The 27,481-nt window shown below is 45.7% G+C and overlaps 1 protein-coding gene across 1 annotated transcript in view; it reads right to left on the bottom strand.

Annotated features, from left to right (window-relative positions):
• LOC118368196 (transmembrane protein KIAA1109 homolog) overlaps positions 1-27,481 on the bottom strand; it is an 88,096-nt gene that overhangs the window by 31,236 nt on the left and 29,379 nt on the right. Inside the window, 36 exon segments of the mRNA XM_035752066.2 lie at positions 523-573; positions 2,166-2,259; positions 2,366-2,632; positions 2,762-2,960; positions 3,089-3,674; positions 5,755-5,930; positions 6,048-6,238; positions 6,371-6,538; positions 6,746-6,950; positions 7,123-7,271; positions 7,408-7,654; positions 7,798-7,950; positions 8,203-8,372; positions 8,375-8,504; positions 8,659-8,870; positions 9,979-10,176; positions 10,362-10,564; positions 11,104-11,234; positions 11,403-11,546; positions 11,666-11,786; positions 12,019-12,189; positions 12,290-12,360; positions 16,553-16,690; positions 16,876-17,143; positions 17,310-17,792; positions 17,939-18,173; positions 18,378-18,628; positions 18,816-19,135; positions 23,252-23,371; positions 23,529-23,657; positions 23,721-23,897; positions 24,945-25,082; positions 25,243-25,461; positions 25,601-25,812; positions 26,560-26,666; positions 26,807-27,000. Of these exon segments, the coding sequence (XP_035607959.2) occupies positions 523-573; positions 2,166-2,259; positions 2,366-2,632; positions 2,762-2,960; positions 3,089-3,674; positions 5,755-5,930; positions 6,048-6,238; positions 6,371-6,538; positions 6,746-6,950; positions 7,123-7,271; positions 7,408-7,654; positions 7,798-7,950; positions 8,203-8,372; positions 8,375-8,504; positions 8,659-8,870; positions 9,979-10,176; positions 10,362-10,564; positions 11,104-11,234; positions 11,403-11,546; positions 11,666-11,786; positions 12,019-12,189; positions 12,290-12,360; positions 16,553-16,690; positions 16,876-17,143; positions 17,310-17,792; positions 17,939-18,173; positions 18,378-18,628; positions 18,816-19,135; positions 23,252-23,371; positions 23,529-23,657; positions 23,721-23,897; positions 24,945-25,082; positions 25,243-25,461; positions 25,601-25,812; positions 26,560-26,666; positions 26,807-27,000 (7,028 nt within the window).

The following is a 27,481-nucleotide window of genomic DNA, read 5'->3' as shown; positions in this document are numbered from 1 at the left end:
CGTTGATAGAACAACAATGTACAAATATGATTGTTTGACTACAGGTTAACACAGGACAACGTCGAGAGAGCAACAACAATGTACAAAAATGCTTGTTTTGGTCATGTTAGACAACAAGCACACTAAACATTAACAGGCACACAACGTCATCCATGTTATGGGGGCATAAGAACTACAGGGTTCTATATGACCTTGCATTACATTGCCGAAATTATCAACAAAAAAATAAAAAAATTATAATATTGATCACGATTACAGGAGGAATCGCTGTCATATGGCTGATCTATAAAGATGATCTACCCGCCATACACGTAAAGGAAGGAACACAGAAACAGAGGAGAAACGGAGTGGGTGATTATCAGACTAACATGAAGAGGGAGAATAACAGAACTAGAGCTGTACACTGACGAAACACTGCGTTACCACAGACTCGAGACAAAATGAAAGCTGTGCCTAAACTTAGTACTACAGTACTGTGGCATTGCTATGATGTGCCAAGGTGCAGGAGTTATAAACACATACAGAAACTCTTGTTTGGCAGTGCTGGTAGGAGATGTAGGGAAATCCTCCAGTCTATTCAAGACGATGGAAGAGAAAGCCAGGGAAAGTAAAAAGAAAAAAAAAAAGAGAGCAAATGAGAGACTATTCACGCATAGATATATGGAGACAACAGACTAGATTAGAATACTTATTCACCATCCTTCAACTGCCAAAAGTACTTCCAGTGTTGCCAGCCGAATATGTGCAGTCCTTTGAATATTTCTAGGATTTGTTTAGAGTGAAGTAACTGTAGGAATTACTCACACAGTAGATTGACATGTAATCAGTAGGCAGGTTTCCATTGAACAAGATTGATTTGACAAACGCAAATGTCTCAAAAAATAAAATCACTGCGACATGTGTAATGGAAACGGCAGATATGAGACATTTCTAAAGACAGACAACATTTTTATCCATTAGATAGGGGTGAATGTGATGGGCACGTGATGTGATCACGCAACTATAAAGCGCCACTTTAATTCTACATTTTTACTTTAGGCAAAATCAAAATGTTCAACTATAAAAATTTAAAAAAAAATTCTTTGCAGGATAGGTATTGTCCTGACGGAACACTTCAAATGGCTTCTTCTCTAGTTGGCTGGGAAGTTTCAATATCCAATCGTTTTAGATCTACAGGACTTCAAGTTTCAACATGGGACAGACTGTGGCGATACATTGGCATGAGAATTATTACAATATGACATTATTGCATTCTATCCACGCTGGCTTTCGCGGGCTATTTGAGACCAGAACCAGATTGGTCTGACGTCATTACGTCCAGCTGTTTTTATTGACACAAGGGGTGCATTCGTAAATTCGCTCTGGCCATCTACTCCAATTTCAGAGCACTCGCGTCTGAATGTACAAGAGTGCAGAATGACTGATGTATTTACGAACTCTCAAAACCTGTTGAATATGGCCATATATGGTCAGTAAACATTGACAAAACAGCGTAATTAAATTGTTGCCAGCATCAGTTGCAGTCACCAACGCTCTGGATAACCAGCTCTGCTAGGGCGAGTAAAATGGTCAGTGAGGTGTTCTCTCATTTTTGTAGCGGGAAAGCTAGCCAACATTAGCCAGTTAGCTTGGGTGCATGACTGCCGTTGTTAGGTTAGAACGCTCGGATCAACCCTACTCCTCGGCCAGAGCGTCCAGTCAGTGTGTGCTCTGAACGCGCCCAGAGCGGGAACGTTCTGAATTTAAGAAAGCCCAGAGGGCACTCTGAGCTCACTCTGGCACTCCAGATTGGCTTTACGAACACACCCAAGATAGTTCAATGGAAAAGCACCCAATTGTCGCATCTATTTTCTATATTGAGACATTTACATTTAAGTCATTTAGCAGACGCTCTTATCCAGAGCGACTTACAAATTGGAGACAAATGTTAAATGTCGACAAAATTACTGGACAAGTTAAATCGAAACATAGCTACAGACACAGTGGGGTAGGAAACTCAAACGTTCATAATTAATCTTACTGGTTACCAAAATGACAGGCAAACAAATTAGAAACGGAGTGTATTTTAGGTTAATTAACAGACCTAATGCACAGTATCAAACTTCAATCCTCAATGTGGCAATTCAAATGAAACAGTTATCAACTTAAATTGGAGCAGTCCTTACTGAATGTCTGGGGTTATACCCTCCAGGAGCACAATGTTAACTCCTCCTATGTGGGCTGATGCACAAGTCTCTGTCATCTTCTGGTGCAGTATGTCTGAAAACAGATTTGGGAATTATAATCCAGATATGGCACTGAATAACGTAATACAAAGAGGCGGTGTATTGAACTAGTGACATAACCCAAGAGCTAAGAGCCTCACCCTTCATCTTCTCCTTAAGGGTGAAGCTGCCATGGATCTTCTTTAGCTCTGCCTCCATGGTCAGGCCCCCGATGTCTGCCTCCAGGTGGGTGCGGTTCACAACACCGATGCCAAACACGATGAGGGTGACGTGCTGTGGCTCACAGCTCACCAAGCTACGCCGTCGGCCCCCTGCTCCGAGCCCAGCCGGAGGCTTGTTGGTGGGGTCCTGCTGCTCGTTCTCAAACATCACCCTGCACAGGGGCTCCGAGGGGCTGCGGCCACCGTCTGTACAGCACACATATCGCGCACACACACACACACACACAAAATGATCGAACGATGAGTGTGAGGCTTTCTTAAGAGCCTAGGGGGTAGGGGTTAGAAGTGGCTAAGTGGCGGGAGAGAGAGCCTTACCCGAGAGGCAGTTTTCAGGGGAGCTCTTCTCCAGGATACCGGTGGGGTCGGAGATGAGGGAGTAAAAGTTGAGCAGCTTGTACATGTTCTGCCAGCACTCTGCAGAGGGCTCGCTCTGCTCTGACACTGTGATGGAGTCTGAGTCGTCCATCTGGATGGTCATGTGGTCCGCCACATCCCGAGAGCCCTTCCGCGACACCTTGATCAATTGGATTGATTGAATTTATTAGATACCAATTAAAACAGAGCATACATCATTTGATAGGTCACTTAGAAATATAGTCTATATGATTATTATGAAATAAAGATACATACTGGTTGGTGTACCTTGGAGGTACGGCGCTCCGAGCGACCAAGCGTGTTGCGTCCCCGGGGCTCCCTCCTGCCCAGCGTGTCCAGTCCTGACTGGGGGCCGTTGGGCAGTTGACCCCCCCCTCCACCTCCCCCCCGCTTGCTCTTCTGAGCAGTGTTCCCGCCGCCGCCAGCCCCACTCCGCCCGGCTCCATTGACGCTTCCCCGCGAGCTGCGGCTAAAGTCAGAGGAGCGGAAGTGGCGGTAGGGCCGCACCTTAAAGGTGGGTGTGGGGGAGGCAGAGCCGGCGGTGTAGCGACTCAGCTTGATGTCTGTCTGTGTGGCCTTGATGTCGTCCACCATGGTGCTGAACTGGTGGATGAGGCGCACCAGGGCCATGTCCACACGCTGGCTGATGGCCTGGCAGGCGATGGTGAAGTCGCAGTGGAAGGTGTTGTAGTGGCGACGATTCAGGTCGTGAAAGGCGAGGGGAGCAGCGGCAGCCGTGGAGTTTGGCGGGCCAGTGCTGGTAGATTTCTCCATCACCACAGCGTTCAGGCTGAACGTCTCGATCAGCAGGGCAGGCTTGAACTCCAGCAGAGGGAGGTTTGGCATGCCCTGTCTGGAGAGGGAGGGAGAGAGAAGATTACCTTTACATGGCAGGATATCTTAGAGCAGGGATCATTAACTAGATTCAGCCACGGGGCAAGTTTTTCTTTTGTCAGAACATACTAAAAAACACATTTTTAGACTGCAAATTGACTGTAATAAGCACAAAAATGTATACTATTTGTCTAAAACATAATCATTACAAAACATTGATTACATATGGGGACATTGCCCAGCGTAGGGTGCAGTCTTTTGGATGAGATGTTAAAATGGGTGTCCTGACTCTGTGGTCATTCAAAATCCCATGGCTTATTGGAAGAGTAAGGGTGTTCACCCCGGTGTCATGGCTAAATTCCCAACCTGGACACATTTCATCATGGCCACCTAATCATCCCTCTAACGGGCATATATCCCTCCTCACCTCTCTAGCTGATGTGATGAGCGGTCTGGTACAAAAATGGTCGCTGTGCATCACTGAGGTGGGTGCTACACTTTGATGGTGGATGAAGTCAGTTTCCCTCTACTACAGTATGTAAAGTGCCTTGAGAACCCCAGTTGGCAGAAAAGCCAATTATTATTAATTATTTGTATACGATCAAGTCTCTCTATAATGCAAAAAAAGAAGACCCCTTACTCAGTACTTTCTTGAAGCATCTTGGCAGCGATAACAGCCTCGAGTCATCTTTGGTATGATGCTATAAGCTTTGCAAAACTGTTTTTGGGGAGTTTCTCCCATTCTTCTCTGCATATCCTGTCAAGCTCTGTCAGGTTGGATGAGGAGCATCGCTGCACAGCTATTTTCAGGTCACTCCAGAGATGTTCGATCGGGTTCAAGTCCAGGCCACTCAAGGACATTGAGACTTGTCCCGAAGCCCCTCTTTCGTTGTCTTGGCTGTGTGCTTAGGATTGCTGCCCTGTTGGATGGTGAACCTTTGACCCAGTCTAAGGTCCTGAGCGCTCTGAAGCAGGTCTGTACTTTGCTCTGATCATCTTTCCCTCGATCCTGACTAGTAATCCGGTCCCTGCCGCTGAAACACTTACACACAGATTGCTGCCACCACCTTGCTTCACCATAGGGATTGGTGCCAGGATTCCTCCAGATGTGACGCTAGGCATTAAGAACAAAGAGTTCAACCTTGGTTCCATCAGACCAGAGAATATTGTTTCTGCCTTTTGGCAAACTCAAAGCGGGCTGTCATGTACATTTTACTGAGGAGTGGCTTCCGTTTGGCCACTCTACCATAAAGGCCTGATTGGTGGAGTGCTGCAGAGATGGTTGTCCTTCTGGGAGGTTCTCCTACCAATACAGAGGAACTCTGGGTCCTTGGTCACCTCACTGACCAAGGTGCTTCTCCCCCAATTGCTCAGTTTGGCTGGGCAGTCAGCTCTAGGAAGAGTCTTGGTGGTTCCAAATGTCCATTTAAGAATGATGGAGGCCACTGTATTCTTGGGGACCTTCAATGCTGCAGAATTGTTTTGGTACCATTCCCCAGATCTGTTGCTTGACACAATCCAGTCTCTGAGATCTACGGACAATTCCTTCTATCTCATGGATTGGTTTTTGCTCTGACATGGACTGTCAACTGTAAGACCTTATCTAGACAGGTGTGCACATTTCTAAATCACATCCAATCAATTGAATTTACCACAGGTGGACTCCAATAAAGTTGTAGAAACATCTCCGTGATGATCAATGGAAACAGGATGCACCTGAGCTCAATTTCAAGTCACATTGCAAAGGGTCTGAATACTTATGTAAATAAGGTACCTCTGTTTAAAAATAGTAATATATTTGCTAAAATGTCTAAAAACCTGTTTTTGCTTTGTCATTATGGGGTACTGTGTGAAAATGTATATGGATTTTAGAATAAGACTAACGTAACAAAATGTGGAAAAAGTCGAGGGGTCTGAAAACTTTACGAATGCACTGTATATTTTTTTCTGCTCAAAAAACTTGGTGGCCAAATAAAACCACCCATGGGCCAAATTCATCCCGAGGGCCACCAGCTGGGCAACCAGGTCTTAGATATTGCACCTTTAAGACTATTGGGACTCGCTAAACATGATTTACTTTAGATACTTGGTTTATTTACCTTTTCAACCGTTTATTTTTCCGCTCTTTGGATGTGTCAGAGTCCACAATGTCTGCTCTGAGACACTCCAAAGTGCCAGAGAAGGAGAGGTGCTCCCCGAAGTACATCTTGTAGCTGAGAGGAGTGGTGTCCTGGGCCTGGATCCCTGTGTGACTCAGTAGAGGCTTGAACACAACCTGTGTGTTGTGAGGGAGGGGAGAGAGAATCATCAGAATTATAACTCACTCACTCACTCACTCACTCACTCACTCACTCACTCACTCACTCACTCACTCACTCACTCACTAGGTTACCTGAGCGTCTGCTAGCTGAACGGCGGCGGGACACTGGTTGCCCTCCTCAATGTCGGCCATCATTATGTCATCTTGGCTGGTGCTGTGCTGAGAGTGCTGAGACTGTGTTCCATCAAGAGTGTTCTGGTCGCTGGACAGCACCGTGTTGAAGTCTGACGCTGATGGGATGGTGTGGAGGTTACAGGTGATGCCTGAGGAGCAACAGAAAGACACTTAGGGTGACCTTATTTTTTAAAATTATTTTACTGTGAGCAATCAGGGTTGGTTACATCACCAACATTTCCCCCAACATTCCCAGAATATTCTCATAACATTCCCCCTACCTGTCTGCAGGATATTGTGCTGGGAGCGGTTGACCGGGGACTCCTGGGGTACAGCATTCCCTCCGCCCCGGTTGCCCACAGCGTTGGACATCCAGTTGTAGAAGCTGACGGAGGAGGGCTCAGACAGCAGGGGGTGTTCCGTCACCACATCTGGGCCCACACTGTTACCTAAAGGGGGGAGCAAACAATGTCCTGTTGCAGTCCAATTCTATACCAATTCTCTATCATGATAGTTTGAAAAGGAATCAAAAGTATTATAAAAATACGGTGGAAATTCCCTATAACCCATGCTTTAGGAGAATGTTCACACTTTCGGGAATGAGGGTATGGAATTGGAACCCAAACCAATTCAGAACCAGGATAATGTGAGCGTACCTGTGCTTTTGGTGATGGTTTCATTCCTCTGGGGTGTGCCCTCCAGCAGGTTGTGCAGGCTGGGGAAGCTGCCTGTCAGGTAGCTCAGCAGACTCTCCTTACGGGGACTGTCCTTGGCAGTCATGCCCACGCGACTCACATGGGCAGGAGAGTCAGCCGCTGTGTCCCCGCTGGTGTAGCTGAGGGACTGGTATGGGTGGGAGCCCTGAAGAACATACACAAATATCATTAGTGTGAAAACAAATGCATTCCTATAGTACACTAATGAAAAGTGGTACCGCCCTGTCGCCCCTGTCCACCTATATAATTCATTATAATGGTACAAAGTTAAAGTAGACAATGCAGACAGACGGGTGGATAGACATAGACATAGACACCTTTATTTTGAGGGCAGATTCACTGTGAGTGTGGGACTTGGAGAGCTTCCTCATGATCTCCACCCCGCTAACTGGTCCAGATTTGTCTCCTGTGGGCAGGGGGCGGCTGCATGCTCCCTCTAGCAGCATGGTGTGTTCACTCACTGTGGCTGGACATTATAATCATTATCAAATTCATTAACACGTGGGGGGGACTTTTCAATACAATTGGTTTAAAAAAAGTATATCTGTCATGTATTAATTTACCAGAAATGTCATCTTCCCAAAAAAAACATACATTCCTACCTGCGTCAAACTCAAACTCAGCCCCATCAGCACTGGTGTCACTCTGCAGCGCAGCTCCGTTGTCCAGGCCCTGGCTCTGGTCCTGGAAGGTCTGCTGCTGGGGGGTCTCCTTGGGTTTGGGCAGCTGGTTGGGCCTCATCAGGCCAATGGCCTTGAAGCCCTGGGTCACCACAATAAACTTCATCCACTGCCGGGCCAGAGCCACCAGCCCCTTCTTCAGGGTCACCAGGGCAGGCAGCCCATCATTCTAGTGAGGACAAGATCAGATGGGTTTCATAGTTAATTAGGAGGTAGATCCATAAGAACTATTTCCAGCCCAGCACTAGCACACATGATTCAGTCAATCATGGTCCAGACTGAAGTTCTCAAGCCTCTAAACACACATCTCACCATGGTGGCCTCCTCTATCACAGTATAGTCAGCCTGCTGTAGGTAGCGATGCAGGATGTTACACAGCAGACAGGAGGGGTTCTCGTGGAGGTAGCGTGCTCGCTTGGTCACCCTGTTGTACTTGCTCCGAAAGGGGATGTGGATACTCTTTTTCTGTACAGAACAAGGGAAAGAAAAGGAAATGTGTCTCATATAGAATAAGAATCACCGTTATTTGCCAAGGACATTTACATGTACCCTCCATTTGACCTTGTGAAATGGTGCTGACAGCAACAGACAAAATATACAGACAAAATATAGCCAGAGGAATATACACAATCACCATACAGTATATACAATACATGGAAATATAGGACAATTACATTGATAAAAGGCATTGGAACCCTCAATCTGTGCAGTACTGACCTCCAAGGCTTCAGTCATGATGCAGCCCATGACAGCACATACTCTCAAAGTGCCCTCCATGTCAAGCTTACGCAGAGAAGACTTGAGCTGGTCGATGGGGACCAACCAGGCGCCAATCGCTGGCGTCGCTGTGCTTAGGAGATTCAGCTGCCTGGAGATGGCCTGTGAGGGGAGCGTACGTTGGTGGGGGCAGCGAAGCTGAACCAAATCTCCTTGATGGTGAGCTTCATGCTACTGGAGTCAGGGGGCGGTGGCATGAGGAGGAGGTCCTTCTTCAGGTCGTCAGACTCCACCCCTTCATCCTGCAAGAGCAATCCACACAGCATAAGCCAATGAGAGAACAGGAGCAAGAGAGAAGCAAGTCTATATATTTTTTGTGAATGCTTTCTGTTACTGAAACGAGGTTGTATCAAGTACTTGTACAACAGTTCAAAGTGACGGACAGTGATGAGTTACCTGATCGTCAGAGTCTGAGTTTCTGTTGGCATCAGAGTTGGGTCTTGTCGCGTCGTTAGGCAGATTGTCATCAGATACATCGGTGCTGTAGCCGCTGCCCGTCTGAGAACACGTTGAGCCGTTAGATTTGGACAAGCCAGTCTTCACGCCCGTACCCGACTGTCCCATGATGCCAAACGCACTGTACAGCACTGCACCCGACTGACGCCCACCTGCACACAGACAGGCACACAATCAGGCAGCAGTGTTCAGTGATGGGGTTAATAACATCAATTTAATAAATTCAAATTAAATTAAGTTAATTCAAAGTGAATCTAAATGCCAATGTCTATATATAGTGCCTTCAGAAAGTATTCATAACACTCGACTTAGTTCGCATTTAGTTGTGTTACAGCCTGAATTTAAAAATTATTCTCACCCATCTACACACAATACCCCAAAATGACAATGTGAAAACATGTTTGTATAAATGTTTGCACATTTTTTGAAAATTAAATACAGAAATATCTCATTTACCTAAGTATTCACACCCCTGAGTCAATCATTTGTAGAAGCACCTTTGGCAGTGATTACAGCTGGATTGTGCAACATCTTCTCATTATTTTTTTCAAAGGTCTTCAAGCTCTGTAAAATTGATTGTTGATCATTGCCAGACAACTACTCAGGTCTTGCCATTGATTTTCAAGTAGATTTAGGTCAGAACTGTAACTCGGCCACTCAGGAACATTCACTGTCTTCTTGGTAACATGATGCAGTCAGCACTATGCTTGAAAATAATGAAGAGTGAATCTCAGTAATGTGTTGTATTTGCCCCAAACATAAGAGTTTGTATTGAGGACAAAAAGTGAATTGCTTTGCAGTACTACTTTAGTGCCTTCTTGCAAACAAGATGCAAATTTTGGAATACTTTTATTCTGTACAGGCTTCCTTCTTTTCACTCTGTTAATTAGGTTTGTATTGTGGAGTAACTACAATGTTGTTGATCAATCACAGCCTTTCAACTCTAAGTGTTTTAAAGCCACCACTGGCCTCATGGTGAAATCCCGGAGCGATTTCCTTCCTCTCTGGCAACTGAGTTAGGAAGGACGCCTGTATCTTTGTAGTGACTGTCTGTATTGATACACCATCCAAAGTGTAACTAAGAACTTCAACATGCTCAAAGGGTTAAGCACCATTTCACTCCTGAACTTATTTAGGCTTGACAAAACAAAGGGGTTGAATACTTTTAGCTTTTAATTTATTTGTAAACATTTCTAAACACTGACATTATGGGGTATTGTATGTAGGCAAGTGTACATATATTTGGCAATGACACATTACCTTTGACAGTAAGGTTCTCGATGCCGCACTCAAACATGATCCAGCCCCACTTCTCCAAGGATGCGCCGGTCCGGGCCAGGTCTGCAGCCACCTGGTTCTCTGTCTCATCCACCAGGGAAAACTCATCCATTTCCTCCAGGCTGAACAGTACTTTGGACTTCTCAAAGGGTATGGCCGTGATTGCACATGTTCCTATGTCTAAACCACAGGACAGGAAAAAGGATAGGTCACAACTGTCTAACACATAATATTATATTAGGGCAGGGGTCTCCAACTCCAGTCATTGACAGTCTGCTGGGTGTGAAGGATGGTGTTCCAGCCTAGCACATGAAGAAGAAAAAAAAGAGCTGTAGAGCATAACATTGAAAATAGCAAATTCTTACCTGTGGAATCCAGGCCTCGTAGTTGGCTGTGGATGCGGTGGATGTTAAGCTTGGCGGCGATCTCCTTGCCCTTCTCGATGCCAGCGTTGGAGCGCAATGAGCCTGAGGACTGTGGCTGCATCTTGGTGGCCGATGCGTACTTTTCCAAGTTGACGGAGGGACGGCCATGCTCTGCTGTGTTGGGCGTCTCCTCCACTATGCCCCTATGAAGACCGACAGTAGGGTACGCACGTGTAATAATAATTTGGTGGGTGCTTATATTTGTCCTATTTCACTGTTAAAATAATAAACTCCTCCTAAGACACCATTGGAGTGGGGTGACGGCCAGGGTCTGCCATTATCAACAGCGACCCTGGAGCAATTAAGCAATAAAGCAGAGGGGGTGTGGTATATTGGCCATATATCACAAACCACCGAGGTGCCTTATTGCTATTATAAACTGGTTACCAACGTAATTAGAGCAGTAAAAATTAATTATTTGTCATACCTGTGGTATACGGTCTGATATACCATGGCTGTCAGCCAATCGACATTCAGGGATCGAACCACCCAGTTTATAACTAGGTTCAAGTACCTTGTTTAAAGGCACAGAGATTTTTCAGCTCAGGGATTCGAACTTGCAACCTTTCAGTTACGGACCCATGACGACTACCTGCCGCCCGCAGGTGCGGTGTAACTGTGTGTGTGTGTTTTGTGTGTGTGTCGTAAGGAGACCCGTGCAAGCTGGTGGAAGTGAGGTTACCTGTTCATGCGAAACTGTGTGGCGATCCTGTCGAAGCACAGAGCAACCAGGGAGACGTGTGTGATGTGGCTCTTACTGGAGTTGGAGGGAGAACACTCTTCTACCGAGGCCTGGAGCAGACACAGGTTCACCTGTACAGTCAGAGACAAAGATGTGTTGGACTTTTGAAAATCAACTCAGGAAAGGAGGTCAGCATCGGACTGCTGTCGACTCCTGATAAGTTCACTTCAAATTAGTGCGAACTCTGCCCAATACAATTTTCTTGGCACAATGACACAATTCCATGGCACAATTCCTACCTTGGGAATTGACACGTTAGCTTGCAGGCCCTTGATCTTCACGTTGTCTGGTTTGACCGTCAGGTCCGTTTGAGCATGGGGAGTGTTGAGGGAGCCTGTGGTACCCTCCGTCTTTGATAGCTTGTTCTCCTGCTTGGCTGAGCTCTATAGTGGGGGAAAAAATGTCAAAACAAGACAAACTTAGGGTTCATCTAAAAATCGCACTCTATTCTCTTTATAGCACTACTTCTGGACACATTTGCCGATTGGTGAGGTTCACCTACGGATTCAGTTACTGTGGACTTGCTGATCTGATAGGCTTCATTGAGGACCTTCCCATGCAGGTCATCCAGAATGGCTGCAGGGTGACGGACACTGACGTAGTGGACCATGGACTCAATGTATCTGAAAGAACATACATTGTCACTGTCTTGAGCAATATACTATTCCTGCAATATGCCAAGGAGAGTGGTTGGGCACAGTTGCAGTGGGGAGACACTGATTGCAGATGGAAAGCTAATATGGTCAGTATTTTCTATGAGGAGCTGTTCTATAACATTACCTATAATGGTATTTCCACAAAAGCCTTTGGTGGCTATGGCATACTAGAATTTAGTATTAACCCAGTAGCTGTTACCTGTCCAGAGCTTCAGCCACCAGAGGGGTAAGCACCACATTGATGGCCCCCTTCACCTCCACGATGGCGGTGGTTCTGGTCTGGGAGAGGGGCTGCTCCATGGTCCAGTCCTCAGTGGTGGTGTCATCTGTGTTCTCCATAGCCTTCTTATCCAGAGGTGTGTAGGGTTGGCTAAAGTCACATAGCGAGAGATGCAGTTACAGATGTGTGTGTGAAACACATGTCGAGCAGACCATAGAGATCCAAGTTAAGCTAAATAAATTCTAAATACTTGTTTGTGTCTCCCATCAACGAAAGGCCTCTGTCAAGTAGAGAGCTGGCAGAGAGGCCTTGTTTCACCACCTACAACATAAGATGAAGGGTTATGAATTTAGGGTACACCATGGAAGAACAAACACATACAGCAACACACAAAAACACACACACAGTCTATGAAATCTGCCATACTCAGACAGACCACAGTCCGGATCTGGACACAGAACAGGATCAATACGTACCGCGGGTCGATTTATATAGTACAAGTCAAAAGTTTGGACACACCTACTCATTCAAGGATTTTTATTTGTATTATTTTACTATCTACTACATTGTTGAATAATAGTGAAGACATCAAAACTATGAAATAACACCTACGGAATCATGCAGAAAACAAAAATAAATTGATAAACCAATCAGAATACATTTCATAATTGAGATTGTTCAAAGTAGCCACCCTTTGCTCTGATGACAGCTTTGCACACTCTTGGCATTTTCTCAACCAGCTTCATGAGGTAGTCACCTGGAATACATTTCAATTAACAGGTGTGCCTGTTAATTTAAGTTTAAGTTAATTTGTGTAATTTCTTTCCTTCTTAATGCGTTTGAGCCAATCAGTTGTGTTGTGACAAGGTAGCCCTATTTGGTAAAAGACCAAGTCCATATTAGGGCAAAAACAACTCAAATAAGCAAAGAGAAACAACAGTCCATCACTACTTTAAGACATGGTCAGTCAATACGGAAAATGTCAAGAACTTTGAAAGTTTCTTCAAATGCAGTCGCAAAAACCATCAAGCGCTACGAAGAAACTGGCTCTCATGAGGATCGCCACAGGAAAGGAAGACCCAGAGTTACCTCTGCTGCAGAGGTTAAGTTTATCAGAGTTACCAGCCTTAGAAATTGCAGCCCAAATAAATACTTCAGTGTTCAGACATCAACGGTTCAGAGGAGACTGCGTGAATCAGGCCTTCATGGTAGGATTTCTGCAAAGACACCCCTACTAAAGGACACAAATAAGAAGAAGAGACTTGCTTGAGCCAAGAAACACAAGCAATGGACATTAGACCGGTGGAAATTTGTCCTTTGGTCTGATGAGGCCAAATTTGAGATTTTTGGTTTCAACTGCCATGTCTTTGTGAGACGCAGAGTAGGTGAATGGATGATCTCTGCATGTGTGGTTCCCACCGTGAAGCATTGAGGGAGGTGTGATGTGGGGTGTTTCACTGGTGACACTGTGATTTATTTAGAATTCAAGGCACACTTAACAGCATGGCTACCACAGCATTCTGCAGCGATACACCATCCCATCTGGTTTGAGTTTAGTGAGACTCATTTGTTTTTCAACAGGACAATAACCCAACCTACCTCCAGGCTCTGTAAGGGCTATTTGACCAAGAAGGAGAGTGATGGTGCTGCATCAGATGACCTGGCCTCCACAATCACCTGACCTCAACCCAATTGAGATGATTTGGGATGAGTTGGAATGCAGAGTAAAGGAAAAGCAGCCAACACGTGCTCAGCATACATGGGAACTCCTTCAAGACATTTGGAAAAGCATTCCAGGTGAAGCTGGTTGACAGAATGCCAAGTGTGCAGAGCTCTCATCAAGGTAAATGGTGCCTACTTTGAAGAATCTAAAATCCAAAATATATTTAGATTTGTTTAACACTTTTTTGTCTCCATATGTGCTATTTCATAGTTCTGATGTCTTCAACACTATTCTACAATGTAGAAAATATTAAAAATAAAGAAAAATCCCTAAACGAGTAGGTGTCCAAACATTTGACTGGTACTGTGTGTATACAGTATATACAGTTGAAGTCGGAAGTTTACATACACCTTAGCTAAATACATTTAAATACAATTCCTGAAATGTAATCCTAGTAAGGACTCCCTGTTTTTGGCCAGTTAGGATCACCACTTTATTTAAAGAATGTGAATTGTCAGAATAAAGTAGAGAGAATTATTTATTTCAGCTTTTATTTCTTTCATCACATTCCCAGTGGGTCAGAAGTTTACATACACTCAATTAGTATTTGGTAGCATTGCCTTTAAATTGTGTAACTTGGGTCAAATGTTTCAGGTAGCCTTCCACATGCTTCCCACAATAAGTTGGGTGAATTTTGGTCCATTCCTCCTGACAGAGTTGGTGTAACTGAGTCAGGTTTGTAGGCCTCCTTGCTCATACATGCTTTTTCAGTTCTGCCCACACATTTTCTATAAATTTGAGGTCAGGGCTTTGTGATGGCCACTCCAATACCTTGACTGTGATGTCCTTAAGCCATTTTTCCATAACTTTTGAAGTATGCTTGGGTTCATTGTCCATTTGGAAAACACATTCGCAACCAAACTTCAACTTCCTGACTGATGTCTTGAGATGTTGCTTCAATATATCCACATACCTTTCCTCCCTCGTGATGCCATCTATTTTGTGAAGTGCACCAGTCCCTCCTGCAGCAAAGCACCCAGACAACATGCTGCCACCCCCGTGCTTCACGGTTGGGATGGTGTTCTTCGGCTTGCAAGCCTCCCCCTTTTTCCTCCAAACATAACAATGGTCATTATGGCCAAACAGTTGTATTTTTGTTTCATCAGACCAGAGGACATTTCTCCAAAGAGTACAATCTTTGTCCCCATTTGCAGTTGCAAACCGTAGTCTGGCTTTTTTATGGTGGTTTTGGAGCAGTGGCTTCTTCCTTGCTGAGCGGCCTTTCAGGTTATGTCAATATAAGACACGTTTTACTGTGGATATAGATACTTTTGTACCCGTTTCCTCCAGCATCTTCACAAGGTCCTTTGCTGTTCTTCTGGGATTGCTTTGCACTTTTCGCACCAAAGTATGTTAATCTCTAGGAGACAGAACATGTCTCCTTCTTGAGCGGTATGACAGCTGCTCCCAAGGATGAACCAGACTTGTGGAGGTCTACAATTCATTTTCTGAAGTTGACCGATTTCTTTTGATTTTCCCATGATGTCAAGCAAAGAGGCACTGAGTTTGAAGGTAGGCCTTGAAATACATCCACAGGTACACCTCCAATTGACTCAAATTATGTCAATTAGCCTCTCAGAAGCTTCTAAAGCCATGACATCAAATTCTGGAATTTTCCAAGCTGTTTAAAGGTACAGTCAACTTAGTGTATGTAAACCTCTGACCCACTGGAATTGTGATACAGTGAATTAAAAGGGAAATAATCTGTCTGTAAACAATTGTTGGAAAAATTAGTTGTCATGCACAAAGTAGATGTCCTAACCGATTTGCTAAAACTACAGTTTGTTAATAAGACATTTGTGGAGTGGTTGAAAAATGAGTTTTAATGACTCTAACCTAAGAACATGAATAGACTTTGTTTCTGGCCATTTTGAGCCTTGTAATCGAAACCACAAATGCTGATGCTCTCGATACAAAACTAGTCTAAAGAAGGACAGTTTTCAGCTGTGCTAACATAATTGCAAAGAGTTTTCTAATGATCCATTAGCCTTTTAAAATGATCAACTTGGATTAGCTAACAACGCGGCATTGGAACACAGGAGTGATGGAACACAGGAGTGATGGCCTCTGTAAGCCTATGTAGATATTCCATTAAAAAAAAATCAGCCGTTTCCAGCTACGATAGTCATTTACAACATTTACAATGTCTACCTTGTATTTCTGATAAATTTGATGTTATTTTAATGGACAATTTTTTTGTTGCTTTTCTTTCAATAACAAGGACATTTCTAAGTGACCCCAACCTTTTTGAACGGTAGTATGTATGTATGTATGTATGTATGTATGTAAAAAAAAATGTTTTTAAAGGAAATCAGTGAGGATTTTAACTTACTGCTCTTGATAGCTGTAAAAGTAGAATTTTCTAAATGTGGTTGAGCATGGGCTGTTTTCCTCACGTCACTCACTGATAGACCTTGTCAGAAATGTCCAGTTGAGCAACTAGAGCATGTTAGCTAGGTAGGTAAGATAGCTGGTTAGCCAATCTAAATCTTGTTGTTATCATGGCCAGATTACGTGCCCAGGGGCCTCGACCCCAAGGGGGCCCATAATGATTCTGTTGAGTCACTGTGTAGGGTTGCAGGAAATGTGCTTAAAAATCTAAAATGTTTTGTCTACCAACAAGACGGGTGTGAACAGTTTGTTGTAAAATGTTTTGAAAGGTGGGGGTTTGTTACTATGCCGAAAAATGACAATATCCATCCGGACCCTTGCAACCTAGGAAATTTGCCTGATCGAACCTTCTCAAATAGTAGTTGAATACCGCTGATCTATATAGTGTGTGTTTCTTACCTTAAAGCTGGGAACAGAGAGCTGGTCGAAGGAGGCAGAGCTCTCCTCACTGGTGGGTGTGTCCAGGTCCAGGGGGCGATGCAGTGAGGACTTGGAGGTCCTCTTATTGGTGGGCTGCTTCTGAGACCAGTTGGACACCTGGGGTGTATTCAGAAGGATAACCGGTCAGAAGGTTGAATAGAGCAGACATAATTCCCTATTCTACCTGACAGACAATCATACAGGGGTGTCACATTGCCGTACGACACATGTCTTCATTTTCTGATCAAATCATATAATAATAATTAGTTCAGGGATAATACACTATTGTGTACCAGCCTTACCTGGTAGTGGGCCAGGTAGCTCTGGTAGCAGGCCATGACATGGGGCTGTCGAGTCACCAGGCCTGGCTCGGGAGTCTTCTCCACCGAGCACTCCTCCTCCAACCCCATGGCTGATACAAAGGAGGCCTGCGACTGGTGGCCGGGGATGGGGTGGGATGGCAGCGGGGGCAGCATGGGGGGCATGGGCAGGGGCCTGGGCTCTGTGATGAGATCCCCATTCAACACATAGGTGAGAGGACCCTCCACACTGTGGTAGATGGAACTTCGGCTGGAATCAGATTCACAACAGATTGGTTTAACTACTGTAATCATGCATCGTTTCCCTTTATTTTACTAAGTAAAATGACAACACATTCTCTAAGAAAGAAAAAGGTTAGGTAAGAGGGGGAAGGGTCGGACTGGAGGGGCAGTCATTTAGCAGGTACAGGTCCAACCTGTAGTGGTCCATATGGTAGGGCTGCTGCTGGGGCTGATTCTGCATCTGCTGCTGCCTCCTCTTCTTCTTCCTACCAGGGTAGGTGCCTGGACCTTCGTCTGCACTGCTGATGGGCTCAAAGTCCTCTGTTGCTGAAAAGTAAGCCTCGCTGTCTGCCACCGACATGCTGGAGTCTGCTGAGCGATACTGGTGGAAGGTGCTGGAGTCTGCGGACGGCGTGAACGGGAAGGAGCTGTAGCTCCGGCGCTGGCGAGGAGAGTCCAGGACGTTCTCGTCGCTACGGGAGACCTCACTGCTGAACTGGACGCCAGAAAGTGGCGGTGGGGGCTTGTCGGTGAAGACTGCCGCCGACAGGCTCTTAGTGCTGCCCAGCCGGCCAGATTGCACGGAGGACTGGCGCTTGAGGGGTGAGCGGAGAGAGGAGTGCTCCTGGGCACTGTTGGGTGACACTGGGGTGCCCTCAGGGAGTTCTGTAAGAGTACTGTGAGGAGAGAAGGAGGGGTTGAGAATACCAAGATAATGCACTTTTGTCAGCTACTTCACTAGTATATGGGCTGTTGGTGAATTGTGAATGTGTGTAAACACTGTATGCATGTTGCACCCGTGCTGCATTAATCTGCTACTCACTCTGTAGTGCTCTTGCCGTTCATGGGGAGCATGCGTTCCTCAGTGCTAGGAGACGGGCTGTCCCTCTCCCCAGCCAGTAGGGGCAGTGCTGCGCTGGAGCAACTATTTTCCTCGGAAGAGGAGGCCGAACTGTGGGAGCGCAGAGGCACCTGCAGGCTCAGGTGTTGGCCCCGTATTCCGAGCTCAGGGGCCGGACTGGGGGTACAGGTGTCTCCCTTCACCCCCACACCCTTACCTACAAGAGGGAATACACAGTATGTCACAGTACTGTAGGTTGGGTGTGTTCCAGATACACAGATCAAAGCTAAAATGGAACAGACCAGCAACCCTATCATTTAACAGAACTATCAGAGTGAACCCAGATATGACCTCCGTGTCAGTCTCCAATCCCAGTGAAAATGTTTTATTTATTTAGATAAATACATTGAAACACTCCTACCGTTAGACAGCTTGGCCATCTCCTTGGTGACAATCCACTCTCCAGGCTGCAGCAGTGATTGGCCGTAGCACATGTCTGACTCAACACTGGAGGAGGAGAAGGCCAAGCTGCAGGATGGGGTCATCTCCTCCAGATGGAAGAAGTCCAGGCCAGTGTTGGTGCCCCCGTAGAAACGACAGCCCCCCAGGCAACCACACTTGTTCCTGCTGCGCTTGTTGCGACCAGTCTCATCTGGCCACAGGAACCATAGCCTGGGAGGAAAGGAAAGCGAGAGAGAGCACTCATGTCTCTGATCTGATATATGCATGTGTGTCTGTCTAGTCTATGTCTGTGATTGCTACTGGTGATGGCAAGACCAATTTTCTCTAGGGATCCATTTCTCCCAAATTTCTTTGGGATCAATAAAGTGTATTAATTCCTTCCTTCCTCCATTCTTACCTCTTGGTGTGAGCATCATGGAGCTCCAGGAATTGCCTCTGCACCTCGTACTTGGCCGGGTGGTCCGCAGCCAGTGCCACATCAGCCGTGATCAGGGCGAAGTTGACCGAGCCAGCCTCCAACCAGAAGGATCTCCGCAGTACAGCGGGATGGCCAAGCCCTAAGCCCTGACCTGGAGAGGGTCCTGGCCGGACCCCGTCTGACTGGGGCTGCTGCTGTTCGATGTACTGGTGGATATGGACATCCTGCACCACAGCACTGATCCCTTCTCCCACCGCCTGGTTGTGCAGGTTGCAGTTGGCCAGTCGGATGGCACCCGTCTAGGTAAAGGCAGAATTGGAGCAGTATTTCTCAACTCCTGTCCTCAAGCCTGAGAACGTGTGCCCTCAGGCCTGGAGGGAAGCTAAAGTAATTCCGCTACAAAAAAAAAAGTAATGCCCCCTTACTGGCTCAAATAGGCAACCAACCCTTAGTAAAGAGAAGAAATTGATGATAAAATAATTGTGGGTGTTGCCTTGTTAGACTTCAGTGCAGCATTTTACATTATTGATCATAGTCTGCTGCTGTTAAAATGTACGTGTTATGGCTTTACACCCCCTGTTACAATGTGGATAAAGAGTTACTTGTCTAATAGAACACAGAGGGTGTTCTTTAATGGAACCTTATCAATTATAATCCAGTTAGAATCAAGAATTTCCCAGGGTAGCTGTTTAGGCCCCTTGCTTTTTTCAATTTTTATTAACAACATGCCACTGACTTTCAGTAAAGCCAGAGTTTCTATGTATGCGGATGACTCAACACTATACACGTCAGCTACTACAGCGACTGAAATGACTAACACTCAAATAAAATCAAAGTTTATTGGTCACGTGCGCTGAATACAACAGGTGTAGTAGACCTTACAGTGAAATGCTTACTTACAGGCTCTAACCAATAGAGCAAAAAAGGTAGTAGGTGAACAATAGGTAATTAAAGAAATAAAACAGTAAAAAAGGCAAGCTATATACAGTAGCGAGGCTATAAAAGTAGCGAGGCTACATACAGACACCGGTTAGTCAGGCTGATTGAGGTAGTATGTACATGTAGCTATGGTTAAAGTGACTATGCATACATGATGAACAGAGAGTAGCAATAACGTAAAAGAGGGGTTGGCGGGTGGTGGGTGGCAGGACACAATGCAGATAGCCCGTTTAGCTAATGTGCGGGAGCACTGGTTGGTCGGACCAATTGAGGTAGTATGTACATGAATGTATAGTTAAAGTGACGATGCATATATGATAAACAGAGAGTAGCAGCAGTGTAAAAAGAGGGGTTGGGGGGGCACACAATGCTAATAGTCTGGGTAACCAGTTCAGGAGTCTTATGGCTTGGGGGTAAAAACTGTTGAGAAGCCTTTTTGTCCTAGACTTGGCACTCCGGTACCGCTTGCCATGCGGTAGTAGAGAGAACAGTCTATGACTGGGGTGGCTGGGGTCTTTGACAATTGTTAGGGCCTTCCTCTGACACCGCCTGGTGTAGAGGTCCTGGGTGGCAGGCAGCTTAACCCCAGTGATGTACTGGGCCGTACGCACTACCCTCTGTAGTGCCTTGCGGTCAGAGGCCGAGCAAATACCGTACCAGGCAGTGATGCAACCAGTCAGGATGCTCTCGATGTTGCAGCTGAAGAACCTTTTGAGGATCTCAGGACCCATGCCAAAACTTTTTAGTTTCCTGAGGGGGAATAGGCTTTGTCGTGCCCTCTTCACGACTGTCTTGGTGTGTTTGGATCATTCTAGTTTGTTGCTGATGTGGATACCAAGGGACTTGAAGCTCTCAACCTGCTCCACTACAGCCAATGTCGATGAGAATGGGGGCGTGCTCGGTCCTCCTTTTCCTGTAGTCCACAACCATCTCCTTAGTCTTGGTTACGTTGAGGAAAAGGTTGTTATTCTGGCACCACCCGGTAAGGTCTCTGACCTCCGCCCTATAGGCTGTCTCGTCGTCGTCGGTGATCTGGCCTACCACTGTTGTGTCATCTGCAAACTTAATGATGGTGTTGGGGTCATGCCTGGCCATGCAGTCGTGGGTGAACAGGGACTACAGAAGGGAACTGAGCATGCACCCCTGAGGAGCTCCAGTGTTGAGGATCAGCGTGTCAGATGTGTTGCTACCTACCCTCACCACCTGGGGGAGGCCCGTCAGAAAGTCCAGGATTCAGTTGCAGAGGGAGGTGTTTAGTAACAGGATCCTTAGCTTAGTGATGAGCATTGAGGGTACTATGTTGTTGAACGCTGAGCTGTAGTCAATGAATAGCATTCTCACATAGGTATTCCTTTTGTCCAGGTGGGAAAGGACAGTGTTGAGTGCAATAGAGATTGCATCAGCTGTGGATCTGTTTGGGCAGTATGCAAATTGGAGTGAGTCTAGGATTTCTGGGATAATGGTGTTGATGTGAGCAATTACCAACCTTTCAAAGCACTTCATGGCTATGGACGTGACTGCTACGGGTATGTAGTCATTTAGGCAGGTTGCCTTTGGGTACTTGGGCACAGGGACCATGGTGGTCTGCTTGAAACATGTTGGTATTATAGACTCAATCAGGGACATGTTCAAAATGTCAGTGAAGACACCTGCCAGTTGGTCAGCACATGCCCAGAGCACACGTCCTGGTAATCCGTCTGGCCCCGCAGCCTTGTGTATGTTGACCGGTTTAAAGGTCTTACTCACGTCAGCTACGGAGAGTGATTTAGCTTGTCTGGTAGGCTCATATCACTGGGCAGCTCGCGGCTGTGCTTCCCTTTGTAGTCTGTAATAGTTTGCAAGTCCTGCCAAATAAGAAAAATGTTTTTATCCCAATATACTCTACTTCCGGTGAGCAAAATCTAGAGACTTCCATAGACTTCGTGCACCAGCTGTTGTTTACAAATATGCACAGACCGCCCCCTCTCGTCTTACCGGAGTGTGCTATTCTATCTTGCCGGTGTAGCGTATATCCCGCTAGCTGAATATCCACGTCGTCATTCAGCCACGATTCCGTGAAACATAGGATATTACAGTTTTTGATGTTCCGTTGGTAGGATATTCATGATCGTACCTCGTCTAATTTATTGTCCAATGATTGCACGTTGGCGAGTAGTATTGACGGTAATGGCAGCTTACCCACTCGCCTTCTCCGGGTCCTGACCAGGCATCTGGCTCTGCGTCCTCTGTACCTGTGTAGCTTCCTCTTGCAAATAACGGGGATGTCGGCCCTTTGGGGCGTTTGGAGAATATCATGTGCGTCCTGCTTGTTGTTGAAAAAATCTCAGTCTAATCCGAGGTGAGTGATCGCTCTCCTGATATCCAGAAGATATTTTGTTGCAGTTGCAGAAACATTATGTACAAAATAAGTTACAAATAACGCAAACCCCCCCCACATAATAGCACAATTGGCTGGGAGCCTGTAAAACTGCTGCCATTTCATCCACATTTTATCCAAACACTCAACAAAGAGCTGCAGTTAGTCTCAGAGTGGGTGGCAAGGAATAAGTAAGCCCTAAATATTTATAAAACTGAAAGCATTGTATTTGGAACAAAACACTCACTAAACCCTAAACCTGAACTAAATCTTGTAATAAATAAATGTGGAAATTGAACAAGCTGAGATGACTAAACTGCTCTTGGAGTCACACTAGGTTGTAAACTGTCATGGTCAAGACATATTGATGCAGTAGTAGCTAAAATGGGGAGAAGTCTACAACACTATCAACAAGGCAGGTCCGACAGGCCCTAGTTTTGTCGCACCTAGACTACTGTTAAGTCGTGTGGTCAGGTGCACGGCTGGCCCTTGGATGTACACAGAGTGCTAATATTAATAATATGCATGTCAATCTCTCCTGGCTGAAAGTGGAGGAGAGATTGACTTCATCACTACTTTTATTTATGAGAGGTATTGACATGATGAATGCACCGAGCTGTCCGTCTCAACTACTGGCACACAGCTCGGACACCCCACAAAAGGTCTCTTCACAGTCCCCAAGTCCAGAACAGACTATGGGAGGCACACAGTACTACATAGAGCCATGACTACATGGAACTCTATTCCACATCAAGTAACTGACGCAAGCAGTAAAATTTGATATATCCTTTTTTTTAAAGATTAAAAAACACCTTATGGGACAGCAGGGACTGTGAAGCAACACAAACATTGGCACAGACACACGCCCACACACACACTTAGTACTGTAGATATGTGGTCGTGGTGGAGTAAGGGCCTGAGGGCACACAGTGTGTTGTGAAATCTGTGAATGTATTGTGAATGTATGTATCTGTGAATGTATTGTTTTAAAATTGTATAAACTGCCTTAATTTTGCTGGACCCCAGGAAGAGTAGCTGCTGCTTTGGCAGCAGCTAATGGGGATCCATAATAAATACAAACATTACACACTTTTGTTCTAGTGTGGAAGACTTGTTTTACCTTGATGTTGGCTGCACAGCTGTGCTCCACTATGAAGAGGTCAGCCCCATCCACAGCCAGACGGGTCATGGTGTACTTGAGCTCCTCAGACGTCCGACAGTGTCCAGGCAGGCAGGAATTCTACGAAAGTAGAGAACAGAATAGTTACAATGGTTAATTATTGCCTTTGGAGGTCAGACTCACATTTTTACACAAATATACAAAACCAGTAGATCTGACAAACTACAGATTTTCAAGTGTGTGATTTCCATGCGCAGAAAAAGTGGGAACGTATTACCTTGGAGTCACACACACGGCGGTCCACCCCGTGCTGGCAGATGACAGAGGGCTTGGGCTGCTCCAGCTGGAACTCCCGGGAGAAGACGTGGAACATGTACGTCTCACCCCACTCCATCACACTGGCCAGCTGAAGAACAACACATTCATCAGATATAGACAAAATAGAAAATGCTTACACACACACACACACCTGTGGCACGGTGACTCTCCCCGTGAGGGCACCAGCCTGCATGTCTATGAGCCAGGCATACTCCAGGGTGTCTGTGCCTAGAGGTAGCCCCTGGGCTGAGAACATGGCGTGGGCACGCATCTGCAGGCCAGACAGACTCAGGTGGCCATCCCTCAGAACACCATCAGACGTGGGCCGCTGTGTGGACACAGGAAATCATATTAATAACTTTTTGCAGTGTAAAGACAGATGGAATTAGCTTCAAATATGCATATATACGCATCACAGAACCTAACATTTTGTCGTTCTACATTAAGCATGCACATGTACAGGTAACAAAATAAAGGAAACACTTGAGTAAATGAGGGATACAAAGTATATTGAAAGCAGTTGTTTTCCCACTGTGGTTCCTAAGTTAATAAATAATTAACATCCCTTCATGCGCAGTTGCCAATTATTTTGCTTACCATGGCTAGAAGAGATCTAGGGGGGTTAAATGGGGTGTGTATGTGTGAGTGTATGTGTGTGTGTCTCAGTCACCAGATCTCAACCCAATTGAACACTTATGGGAGATTCTGGAGTGGTGCCTGAGACAGCGTTTTCCACCACCATCAACAACAAAACAACGATGGCATTTCTCATGGAAGAATGGTGACACATCCCTCCAATAGAATTCCAGACACCTGTAGAATCTATGCCAAGGTGCATTGAAGCTGTTCTGGTGCCCAACGCCCTATTAAGACACTATGTTGGGGTTTCCTTTATTTTGGCAGTTACCTGTACATCTATCATACACCCATCACATGCACACATCACAAAAATACCTCTTAGAATGGCTATTTTTTGCAGTTTGACTGTCAAATGGTAATATTGTGCTTCTGTGCCATTCAAATTTTTAGCCAGTTGATCGACATTCACTGTACTCTCAAAAAACTGAGCAACAACAAAACTCAGCTGTCTATTATCCTCAGCAGAAGTCAGTTCTGAAGGTCATTGCATGAGGGAAGAGATTACCAGGGCGTTTCAGGTAAAGCTCTAAGCTCTTAGCTCTGAGGCTCCTGTAATAACAAACCCAGGGCTACTGCTTAAGCATACAATCATAAACCATGATTGCGTCATATCTACACCAATCCAATGCCTTTAAATCCTTGTGAACATGAACAAGTACACCCTTTGGAGAGAAGGTGGAGGGTTACTGTATGAATCTATCCCTAAAGATGGTCCCATCGATTGTGGTCGACTCACCTGGTAGTTGTCACTGATGAAGATATGAGCCGGGGAGAGCACAAGCTGGAGCATGGTCTCCTTATAGCCCTTCTTCATCTCAAAACAGAGCCTCTCTAAGAACCCAGAGGGGCCCTCAGGACTGTCACTGCCACAGTGCTGTCCAGACAAGTGGAAAGAGTTAGAAGAATGGGTGTGTTTAGGGGCATCTCCAGTCCTAGAACTGGAGCAAAGTGGTGCTAGTAGACCCACAATGTGTTATTTGTTGATAAAAATGGGTGGTGGTGGTTGTTGGATGGGTGGGTGGAGGAGGATTTACCATGGGCAGGCGTCCGTGCACCTTGTAGAGGTTGATGAGGACGGTGATGTCCCAGGGACGCAGGGCCAGGGGGTGAAGGGTGGCAGCAACCCTCCCGTCATCGCCCAGGCCCAGTGGAGACCAGCCCAGGATGGAGGAGGTGGACAGGTAGGACAGCACAGGGCTGGACACCGCCTCCTCAAAGTCTGTGTACATGTCGTCCTCACCAAAGTAGTTCTCCTGCAGAAAGGAGGAGGGAAGGGTGGATGGATCAATCTTATGACTCATCCCTCAGATTTACTCAAATTTCCCATTTACCATTCCTGGGAAAGTTTTAGGGTGAGTCACTGGAGTCTGTGTGTTGTGTCCCTGACTTTACCTTGATGGAGACGAGGGCCTTGAGCAGGGGCCCGTAGAGGATGATCTGGGAGTCGGGGGACATCTCCATCTCCACGTGGAGCCTGTCAGGGGTCAGCTCCGAGGGGTCTGTGATCACTCTACTGTTAGGGGCAGAGCGGCGAGGCGGTTGGGGTACAGACGAGTGCTCAGGGGGGCGCAAGGACGACAGCATGGCATCCTCCATCTCCGACACTGCAGGGAAGGAGAAACACTTGCATACATAAGCACAGAGTAAGACCATATAAACTAGCAGTCACCAAACAGTGGATCGCGATTGACTGGTCTATCTCCAAGGCATTCCTAGTAGATCACAAAACATTTCTTGAAAAAAAAACTGACGATAAAGCCTTGCCATCAGCTGGACGACGGTGTCCCCTTTTGGTCAGTCTTAGCGAAGGGGGAGAGCTGAGGGACGATCAGACCGTGAGAGGCAGACCCTCTGATGCTCTCCCTCCACTGAGACTGATCAGCAAATTGATCAGCAAATTGTTTAAATTCATGCTCACTCAGCTGTGCCTCACAAGTCATACAACAAATTATGCTATATTACCAGTGTGATCATATAATTCAAATTTTGAAATATAATTTTATAATGGCCTAAGAAGATTAACATTGGCAGGGTAATTCAAGCATAGCCAATATGCAGTGATAATGAACTGGGCCTATAGCCTACTGCACAAACCTCATTGCTACAGAACTGGTTTTAATAGGTTCATGTTGCATAGGCATGTGTTTTAAGTGATGTTTTTAAAACATTCTGAGCAGTAGATCTCGGCTCAGCGGTAGACTCAGAAAATGATCTTGGTTCAGAAGAATTTGGTGACCACAGATCTAAACAGACATATACACGTATTAAATCTAAACAGACATATACAAGTAAACAGACAATACATGTATTAACACAGACATGAACTGAAAACAAAGGAGGCATCTGTTTACAGGACTGCTTGAGTTGTTCATCTGATTTCTGAGGATAGATAGGGTGCCAGGTGTAATCAATGATGAGCAGGAAGTTTGGGACAGTCCAACAGTCCACCCAGCCAGCCCTGGAGAACAAGAAACAAATTATTCACTTATTTCTCAATAAAAAAAGCATCACAAGGCACAACCACACAATTTGTTAGTAAATGATGGGTAAATACTGGTGGAATACTGTAAAATAAAAGAGCTAGTGGGTCTAACTCACTCTGCATGGGTGATGTTCCTCCAGCGGGACTTGTTGAGTTTGGGTGGGCCGCTATGGCTCTGACTCTGGCTCTCCACAGGCATGCACATGTCAGGGGACAACTTGCTGTTCTGGTAGTCCTTGGCCAGGGTGAGCAGCGGGTACCTGCTGGGGTGGCAGTCTGGCAGGGACAGCCGCAGGTCTGTATCTTCAGCCTGGGGTTTACACAGAGACGCAGACTTATGAGTGCCCACATGGGTTAAGTACAGTAATTGTGTCAGCAGGCTTCAGTTAGGCTGGTGGCTTGGCAAACCGAATGAGTGTGCTCACGGACTCCCTTAACGTGAAAAAGTGGCAATAGTACTGTTTGCCCATTTTGAGATTTTATTTAAAAACATTTATGTTTTATTTTTAAATCACCTTTATTTAACCAGGTAGGCCAGTTGAGAACAAGTTCTCATTTACAACTGCGACCTGGCCAAGATAAAGCCAAGATAAAGCAAAGCAGTGCGACAAAAAAACAATAAGAGTTACACATGGAATAAACAAAAGGACAGTCAATAACAAAATAGAAAAATATACAGTGTGTGCAAATGGAGTAAGGAGGTATGGCAATAAATAGGCCATAGTAGCGAAGTAATTACAATTTATCAAATTAACACGAGTGATATATGTGCAGATGATGATGTGCAAGTA

This window comes from Oncorhynchus keta, chromosome 35 (genome assembly GCF_023373465.1).
Source record: "Oncorhynchus keta strain PuntledgeMale-10-30-2019 chromosome 35, Oket_V2, whole genome shotgun sequence".
NCBI lineage: Eukaryota > Metazoa > Chordata > Actinopteri > Salmoniformes > Salmonidae > Oncorhynchus > Oncorhynchus keta.
The sequence above is the reverse complement of the archived record's forward strand: the minus strand, read 5'-3'. Positions and strand labels throughout refer to the sequence as shown.